Here is a 9,708-nt window from a genome sequence, read left to right as displayed (position 1 = left end):
GTTCGGTGCCCCGCAGTGAGAATAAATGACACGACATAGTCAGTGTCAGACACGCGTTTTATTGTTTGCATCACAAATACACGGTGGAGAAAACAACCAGGCAGGATGAACCTGCTCAGTTCACACCTTCACCATCATGCATCTTATTTACTGCAGCCGAGGTTGCACTGGTTTGACTAAAAACAACAGAAGACCTCACCTCAAAGTTTGCAAAGTTTCCTGAACAGAACCCGGTGCTGTCGCTCTAAGACAAGTCCGAGTCGACACATGTTCCACATGGCAACAAATTAGGAATAACAACAATATAATGAAAGAAACTGTCTTATCATTTATTGTGTTTTTATGCACCTTGGATGTCGCTGGAGGAAAGACATCGAACATCAACAAAGGTCCAGTTACCTGCTCAAAGTTAAACCAGACATAACATGTTTTAAAATGAATGCAGATTCATTCATTTATTTTGATTAAAAAACAAATATTCCTGCTAATGGGCTTTAGGTTCAATAACAGCAGCTTCAGATGCAATCTATTCTGGAATTATTCTATTATTGTGCTTGCAAACAGGAGGCGACAACGCTACAAAGATCACTTGATTTAAGACGACTCAATCTAACACAGGTTTGTTATGGATCAGACAGTGGTTTAAGGGGCCTGTGTCACACTTTGAAACTGTGCTGTTAAAAAAATCCAGTGGATGCCAAAAGAAAGCCTCCGAACCAACATGGCCCAAAGCGGGTGAACCTACCTGAAGCGTTAATGCTGAGACAGCAAGAAAGGTGTGGGAATAAATAGTGAGGCCATTTTCTGCAGCAGAGATTATGTCACCGTCTGACTCAACATCATAGTTCCAAAGATCAGAAAACAACCAGATAAATGCACTTGTTGAATATAAAATAACGTTAAATTAAGTTATAAAAAAAGTTACAAAAGTTCCCCAAAACTCTGACAGCGGTTTTGTTCATCTGTCTCTGGGTGGAGGCTTTGGATTAACACCGGAGTGGCTTCTAGTCCAGCGGGCTTTGGAAGATGAGTCTGACGCAGCCGGACTCCTGGCTCAGCGGCTGGATGCAGAAGGGGCAGGCGGCGTGGAAGGCGTGCGTGCCGTGCGGCAGCAGGATCTGGCTCCAGTACGCCGCCGTCTTCTCTGAGCAGACGTGGCCGCAGGGGGAGAAGGTGTGGGTGGGCGGCTCCGCGTCCACGTAGAAGGCCGCCTCGCAGCCCAGCCACAGAGGGACGTACGGGCCCCTGGCGCGGCACATGGGGCACTCCCTCTCCTGACACTCCACCTCCACCTCGGGGTCGCGCCGCCCCCCCCAGCTGTGGTAGCCGTGCACGTGGCCGCAGCGCATGTAGGCCCACGGCTGCTTGTCGTCCAGGACGTCCTTGCGGCGCAGGCTGGGGAAGGCCAGCGTGTTGAAGCCCACGGGACACTGAGGGCGCCCGGCGTTGAGCTCCTGCCGCAGCGCCTCCAGGTGTTTGAGGGTGGGAGTGTGAGCCAGGCCCTCAGCCGTTCTCCACAGCAGCGTAGCGCCACACAGGTCGATGAGGGAGCCGTCCGCCAGCTCGTTGGACTCAGAGTCCACCTGAAAAACAGGTGGAAAGAGCGTTGTCAAGGGGGCGTGGCTCCTGCTGCTGACAGCATGTCAATCATCTTTATTACTGTATTTAGAACGGATCCACTGAACGGGTGACCCATTGTCAGTAACACAGTGATGTCAAAGTGTTTTTGGATCGGATGACACCAGGGCCACGTCCTTCTTTTGCTCAGTCTGCCTCCACTGCGTGTTTGTGACCCACCATCCGGCCCCTCTGCTGAGCCGATCTGGTCTCCCGCAAAGTGAAGACGTTGCCACAGACGGAGATCTCCCTCCACAGGCCGGGCTTGGAGTCCTGGCTGAAGCCTTGGCGTGGGTGCATCACCAGAACGCCGTTGGTGGTCAGAGCATCCATCTGACCATCCTGCATCCTCCACTTTGCTGCCTTCTCCTGAGGAGACATCAAGAATTGAATCTCAATCTCTCTCGAACCCGGAGCAATTTGTCCGTCGTTCACAACGCAAACCCACCCCAAGGAAGATGTTCCTGGAGGAGTCAAACCCTGCAGCGTAGATCCGTGCAGAGTAGGGAGGATTCCTTTGACAGATGATGCGGCAGGCGAAGCGGGAGATGGTGCTCTGAATATTTGGACTGTCTGCACTGGCCTGACCACCAGGGGCTGTGTCCGTCACCACAAAGTCAATGGGACTCTCTGTGGAGCGGCCGATCTGTACAAAAACAGCTGATTCAGGCTCTGTTACTAAAGTTAATTAATTAGAAGCAAGATCATCACATTCTACAACAATAGTATGCTACACAAGCCACAGTGTTTATGTTTTTTCATACAATCCTTCCCTCATTTGTTGATTTCTTGCTTTCCTATGCTGTAATTATTATGTAACACACATCAGTTTGTTTCTTTTATGCAGGCTCTGTAGGTGAGTGGTTAGAGCACTGGTCTCATTCAAACCTCACTGATGCCTGATTTGTGCCTAAACCTACAGATCTGGCCTCCAGCCCCTAAACGTAGACAATAATCAATAAAGATTATTTGAGGCAAATACAACGGCAGCATTAGAGGTTGTTTGTGTCCTTTTGACGATACAGACCTGGAACATGTCTGTGCTGCTGTCGTGGGTGTACTCCACCACCACCGTCTGTGACCGGGACAGCGTGTAGGAAATACTGTGCTGCTCCTTGTTGTTGACGGCCTAAAACACACAGCACACACTCCGTTACAAGCTTAGCTTAGCCCATGATGCGGAGGCATCACTGTGTTCTAGATGGAACAGCTTCTGCAGGAAATATTGAATGGGACAGTTTTTTCACAACTACAGATGATCTGGAGAAAAATAAGACCAGTGCCACACAGACGAGTGCCTTCCATGTGTGGAGCCCTCACCTTGGCAGCCTGAGGCGTGCAGGACGTGTGCACGGTGCTGGGTTTCACACCGTTGGCTTTGTTCCTGCGGCACAGAGCGAAGCGGCTTTTCCTCCTGCCCTTGTCGCCATTGGGCAGAGAACCGTTACACCTGAAGACGAGAGGTGAGAAAGGCGGGTGAGAACCACGCGCTGCTGCGTAACGCTCACGCATCATCTACTTCAGCCACCACATCCCTCACGTGTCTCGTACTGAACCACAGGCTCCGTACAGAACCTTCAGCCTGCACGTCTCCCAGTGTCATAAAGGTCGGGTCCAAAGCTGCTTCAAAGCCAGTGTTTATACGGTGGTCCAGTCTGTGATCCGTCAGGATTCAGGTCTGGTGACGTGTGCAGTCTATTTCAGACACGTTCCTTCTTTACGTTGACTAGACTAGTTTACTACAGCGAACGCTTCTGCCCAGCTTTGTTTTGTCATGGTCCCGTAATGAGCTCAGCCTCCTTTACACACTCTGTCTGGTTGAATTGTCTCCTCTCTTTACTCAAAGGAGCGACTCATGTACAGTGGGCTGGTTACACTAGATACAGTTCTTCTAATCAACGTGTCTGATAGGAAGTGGTGAAAGCCCAAGGCTGACGTAGGCTCACCATTCTTCAGCGTGACCAGTCCCAGTCCCGGTTCTCATAATTATGGTGGCACCAGGCCAGTGGATTACAGCAGCTTGTTGTGTTTGTGCTTTGCTAGCCTAAAACATCCTGTGCTTATCTCTGCACTGCCCGTAAGCAGGAGAACACGTGAATTCCCCTCGCTTATCTTCAAATGGAAAGAAAATGCTGAAAAGGTTTGAGTTGAGGAAAAAGCAGGATGTGGTAGTTATGTGGTTTAAGATTTATCAAGCTCTGAGGAAGTGTGGTGAACACAGCTTTACCTGAACTGCGTTAACATCACGAGGAACATTACTCCGGCTCAAAGCCAGGGCAGATTCAAAAATAAAACCCTAACCCTAACATAAGAGTTCAGTTGAGCCATTCTTTTACTGGAAGATGACGACTTCCTGCGTTTGACATGAAGTAGGAGTCACGCTTTTTCATAGACATCACCGCCGTGGCTGCAGCAGGAGACACACAAACTAAGTGCTTTTTTAAATGAAACCTTACAGCTGGAGTAATTGACAGGTCAGACTCTGCCAAGCTGTTCACATGTGGACACAAGCAAACAAAAGGTCTGAAACCGCAGCTCAGCCACGACCTCGCTGAACCCGTCCCTCTCCGGTGTCCACAGCGAGCAGCCTCCAGTCCAGGAAGTGGGCTGCATTCCTTGCTGTGGTGGAGCTTCTCGACACTTGGAGTTGAGATTTATGCTGCTTCCAAACACACACTGCTGCACACATGCTACTAAACACTGAACAAATAAAGGAATCTGTTTATCATCATTATCAGAATAAACGTGTTTACATATTTGGTTTCATTCCACATTTTATATCAAGGTCCTCATTTCCTCGTATGCAGCACAGTGAACCATCAGATAACTGATACCACATCACGAGCAGCACTGTGATGAAACAACAACACTGATCATGATATAGAGATATTGAACATGTGGAGTTGATACAAACTGAAACACTCATTCATTTGGACCAGAACTATGGTTTCAGTACTTTAGCTGTGTAGTTATCGAGCCCATCGACACAGCTCTAAACCTGAAACTCTGGTGCCATTGAAGCCGGACAGGACCCAGTGTGAAAACCCAGAGTTTGCTCACTGTTCTATGTTCTACGACGACGAGTGACAAAAAGCCACAGTGACACCAAGCAGGCTTGAGTTTGAGGTCCCAGCAGGACGAAAGTTGGTCCTCAGGCTCTTTTGAAGAGGGGACCTCACATGAAAAGCTGGTGCCTAAAATTCTTAAATGTATGAATCACAAAAACCCATTTGTACAGTTTTGCAGAATATTTGCAATAATATTACATTGAAATGTGTCGAACTAGGAAATAACTGATTGATTTGCTGTACAGCTGCTTTAAAGACCATAAAAGGGAAATGACTGAGACTATTTCCATATTACTGCTGTCCAGTCCTGCCACTGCACCTGGAGGGCACACTGTAAACCTGTCTAGTCTGTCATATGGCACTAACGCTACTGTCTTACACCTATACGTTGGCAGAGGAAGCAGCAAAGCAGCATTGCACTTTAAGGTGCAGCCAGAGTTGAACCTGATGTGATCTGATGAAGCCTCAGCTGCTGCACCTCATGTTCTAATGTAAATGTAGCAGTATGTTTGACTTAAACACCCGTAACAGCAACTCCCCAAAGCTGCTATTTCAAATCAACCATGCAACTGGACAACCTAACTCAGGGCCGCTCAATCCTGGTCCTCAAGAGCTACCGTCCTGCTGGTTTCCTTCTGTCCGTCCTTCTGCCCCAGCTAATACTGATTTACCCAGTCAGCAGCTAACGGAAACACCCTATATTCATTTTAGGTACGCACAACAAAGACGAACACTAAAGATGAGGTTTCAAGTATTTTTGTCATGTTAAAGTAAACGTTTAACAAGCCAGACCAGCATTTGGAGGAGTCAAGGTCCAGCTCAGTGACGGAAGGTCTTACCCCAGAACAATGAGCTCTCCATATTTGATGGGTCCTTTGGTGGAGGAGGGGGACGTGGAGATGTTCTCGTGACCGAGTGAAAACATCTGTGCTGCCTTCTGACGGAACAGGGCTCAGGAGTCTATGGCGTCACCTCAGAGTGTTTCCATCAGTAAACGACACATCACCTGCAGACACAAACAAAAACTAAATGTTTTGAAGATGTATAAAAAGTTTTACTTGTCAGCTAATATGACAGAGACTATTCAAAGTGTAAACGCCCTCACAGAAACACACACAAAGGCTTCAACACTACGCCATTCATCACAACAATACGCCCACAGTGTCTTTGTGCTGCGAGCTGGGAGCCACTGCAGTACACTGAGAGGGCTTGTTAGGTGTAATACAGGGCTCACTCAGCAGACCACAACTTATTTCATCCCCTGCACCATTCAAAACACCGGCACAGCATTCTTCTAGAAGCTCCAATCTGAAGTCTGAGGGCTGAGACACCATGTCAAATGCAACAAGAGGAATTCTTTGAAATAAAAAAAGAGTTTTCCTTCCAGCCTTTGAAGACAGAGCTGACAGAGATCCATTGCTCTGGTGTCTCCAAAGGTTCAGCGTTAGAACAGAAATCTCTCCTTTCGATCTAATAAGAAACCAGTTTTAAAACATTAGACAGTAGTCATAGCAAATAATGATAAGAACTTTACAGTGGTGTCAGCATGATGTGTAGAGTCGGGGCTTGTTTGATAGGCGTTACTGAAGCAGACCATCGTTTAGCTTGGGCAGCAGGGTGTCCTCAGGGCCATAGCTTTGATGCCAACACCTCCTGGAGTCCCACTCTGAAACATTTCAACTTCTAGAAGATACCCTTAAACAATGAACCCCCTCAGCAACACATCCTTTAACCCTCAAAGTAATGCTGATACTACAGCACATGGGCTGAGTATGTTAATGAGCACACAGTCCGAGCAGCGCTCACCCACGAGCATCGGCCCACATTCAACCTGCTGAATCAGCTTAAAATGGCCGACAGGTGCATCATTAGTGTCAGTGGAACCAGACACCCAGTCAAACGTAGGCCTCCAGTCTACGGCCCAGCTGACCAGCAGCATTCTGCAGCTAAGCGGAAACAGAATGAACACCAGTGTATGAAACATGCAGAGAGAAACTCCTAGTTAGTTTTGCTTGTGTCTCTAATTTGGGAGGAACGTGTATGTTTTAGGACTCGTAGGTAAATATTAGACCCAGTATCAGCGTTCAGAGTGAACCCAGTCCAAATCATGGCGGCCATGACAGCGGGACAGAGACGCATTCAGGGCCCATAGCTGGACGCCAGAGGAGGCTGTGAAGCCACTTCACTCCTCAGAAACAACCATTCTTTGTGCGTCTCTTCCCTCTCGTGACGATGACGTGTCTGCTAGACTGACATGTCGCTGTGTTTACGCAGCAAAGCGGATTTTACCCCTCGCTTGTGACTCATGGGTTCAGATCATCCTGCACTTTAGGACCTTTACATCCTTTATGTCCACGTTCTGCGAATTAGCCTGAAGAGAAACCAGAAATTCCTGTTGGGCTGCAGTGAGAAACGCTTCTATGGATGTACGACAATCTGTGTCAACAATAATACAAATGTAGTTTTACTGGACTCGTGAGTTCGACTCTAGGGAAAGATGGAGCTCTGTCGCCGTCACTCAGAGGCTGGAGGACACTGGGCCCTTCCCCCTCACATGCTGTCAATGCAAGCAAACGACGTCCACCTGCCTCCATTCAGCTGCCACTGGTCCCGCTCTCGTTAGAACTAACGCTAGAACTAACCTTACCCACGGAACACCAACAGATCGCCTTTGCCTTCAAGTCCAAGGTTTGATAGTGTTCATTAATGTGTTAACATAAAGGCTTTAATCTCAAGTTCATCTTGTCAACTGAATATTAACCATAGTTTATTTCCTTCGTTTGAAGAGTTGAAATTTTACATAAACTTCTTGTTTCTCGTGATTAAACACCGTAATCAAATTCAGAGACATGTCTTTTACACGAAACGGACCGATTTTTAAGATCGAACAACTGCCTGACTCCACTAAACTAACAAATCCACATAATCAAAATTGCAACATACAATATTTGTAAAGACTAGAAAAAATTCCATATTTTACTGTGCGAGACTGAGACCAACCTACCAAACACAGACCTTTTCATAGAAAGTGGTGACACAAGTCAAGCGTGTTTCCATATTGACCTCGACAAGGAAATGCCCCTTAGACTTCACACACTGTTCACACAGTTCACCAGGCAACAGACGCTTCGGAGGCTTCCAAGGGTCAGCGAGCCGCTTCACAGATCTCATATATATAATAGCACGGTTATGTACAGCATGTGATGGGTGAGGCCGGTCAGGGGAACTAACATGTGCCCAAAAATACATGAACCGGCAGATTAGCCCAGGCTGCCATTGTTGGAACTTTAAACAGAGTAATGAGTGTGGATCAAAATTAGGACCGAGAACCAGATTACCATGGCGGTGGTGCTCATCAGTCTCAATTAAAGGGCATTAAATATAAACCAGTGCTTTATTCAGAGCCAAACAAAGACTCAAAAGTAATTTGGACCCTGAAGATCAAGGAAAATAAGATGTGTTCTTTATAATGAGAGAGGTCGGTACCTTGTGATACTTCAAAGTTTAAATAAGACTTTAAGTATAAATGAGGAACAAAAGCAGCATCTGCAGGGACAGATGCTCCAGCACCATCGTGCATACTAATGAGTGTGTGTGGCCAGAACAAAAGAGGCCAGCTGGGCTGCAGAGACCCAGATGGACCAGCCGGACCAGCCACAACTGGTGCTGGAGCCCAGATCAGGAGCCTGTACTATGTACAGCCATTAAAGTTTAGGCTCATTATTTGAGAAACGCTTTGTTATGATGGCTTTTACAAAAAATGAAAACTGTACTACTTTGAAATATTATAGTAAAAGTCAAACCAACCTATAAATAAGTACTTAAGTAGTGTTTCTATAAATATCTACAACTCACACATTTCATTTGATTATTTCACGCTAACACAGACATTAATTAGTAAGAAAATATACTCTGAAGAAAAACTCACAATGAAAATGAACATTAGTCGGTGTGAATAATAATAATCCATGAATAATAAAAGACTGTGAAGGTTTATGTAACATGTATGTAACACAACCCAACAAGCTGTCACAAGTAAACCTTATAAACTAGCTCAAACTAAAAACTAAAACTAATAGAAGCTCCAAAAAGGCTCACGATGATCTATTTAACTGGAACAAAACTTTGGTTTTAGCCTTAAGACATTTGGGCCCAAACTGCGCAAACGCGAGCAGAGTCATTACGTCATTACAAAACCCTATTAATTAATTTTAATAACTCCGAACCAAAGTTGAACACTATCAAAGTTCTGCTGGCTAACGGACTAGCTTGTTGCTAGCACAAACTACAACTCAACTACAAACTCACCGGAGCCAGCGGTCCAATCACCCCGAACTCGCCGGTTCTGTTAGCAACGGCGTTCACGGTTCCTGGGAGAAAAAGCGAGTCAGTTCCGACTTCCTGCTCTGGTTTTAGGACTTTTGAAGCGTTCAACACTAAACTGGACTGAATCCCAATTCGACTTCGATCAACTTCACCGCTTCCTGAACGACTTGCCTACTTCCGCATTGACTTCACAATAGAAGCAGGCGAAAAACTGGAGAAGATTAAAAACGACATTTAATAAATATTGAACCTTTATTTAGAAATACCAGGTTAATGTAGTGATGCATATTTACACTATATTCAGAACTACTACACGTTTAAACGTTAGCTTGAGCCTCGGTGACGAACCTGCTCAGTCAGGTTTTAACTCACTCCTGGACGTGACTCACTCGTTGTGCCGTTTTCTTTTTCCAAACTTTTACCTGATATTTTCACTTCTCAACTTCATCTCGCACATATAGCACAAATCAGCGATGTTCTGGTAGAGAGACATCTGGTGTTTATCTGTGAAATCAGCCCTCTCACTCACCGAGGTTGTACAGGTTTGCATCGCCATTTAATATTTTCAAAGAAATAACCCACTTTGCACAAAATGCCCTTTTGCGAATCACGGGCTTTGTGACATCTGATGCCAATTTGTATTGGTCATTTATTTACCTTCAACAGTGTGTTCCACTGTCCGACGTGACGTCACACA

The 9,708-nt window shown here is 46.2% G+C and overlaps 1 protein-coding gene across 3 annotated transcripts; it reads right to left on the bottom strand.

Moving 5' to 3' along the window:
* Positions 1-38: 38 nt before the first annotated feature.
* LOC114867241 (E3 ubiquitin-protein ligase pellino homolog 1-like) lies at positions 39-9,691 on the bottom strand. 3 transcript variants are annotated; one of them, XM_041071264.2, is made up of 7 exons: positions 9,669-9,691; positions 5,525-5,691; positions 2,938-3,067; positions 2,645-2,746; positions 2,066-2,263; positions 1,798-1,986; positions 39-1,583 (listed from the first exon to the last, which is right to left on the bottom strand). In XM_041071264.2, exons 2-7 carry the CDS (start codon positions 5,608-5,610, stop codon positions 1,005-1,007), a joined length of 1,284 nt encoding a protein of 427 aa, XP_040927198.1. In that variant the 5' UTR covers positions 5,611-5,691; positions 9,669-9,691; the 3' UTR covers positions 39-1,004. The 3 variants fall into 3 exon arrangements, with proteins under 3 accessions (XP_040927198.1, XP_029025635.1, XP_029025719.1); XM_029169802.3 differs by lacking the exon at positions 9,669-9,691 and adding an exon at positions 8,994-9,187; XM_029169886.3 differs by lacking the exon at positions 9,669-9,691 and adding an exon at positions 6,220-6,437.
* Between the last annotated feature and the right edge of the window lie 17 nt (positions 9,692-9,708).

This window comes from Betta splendens, chromosome 1 (assembly GCF_900634795.4).
Source record: "Betta splendens chromosome 1, fBetSpl5.4, whole genome shotgun sequence".
Taxonomy (NCBI): Eukaryota; Metazoa; Chordata; class Actinopteri; order Anabantiformes; family Osphronemidae; genus Betta; species Betta splendens.
Note: the sequence above shows the minus strand (reverse complement) of the source record. Positions and strands in the feature narration are given on the sequence as shown.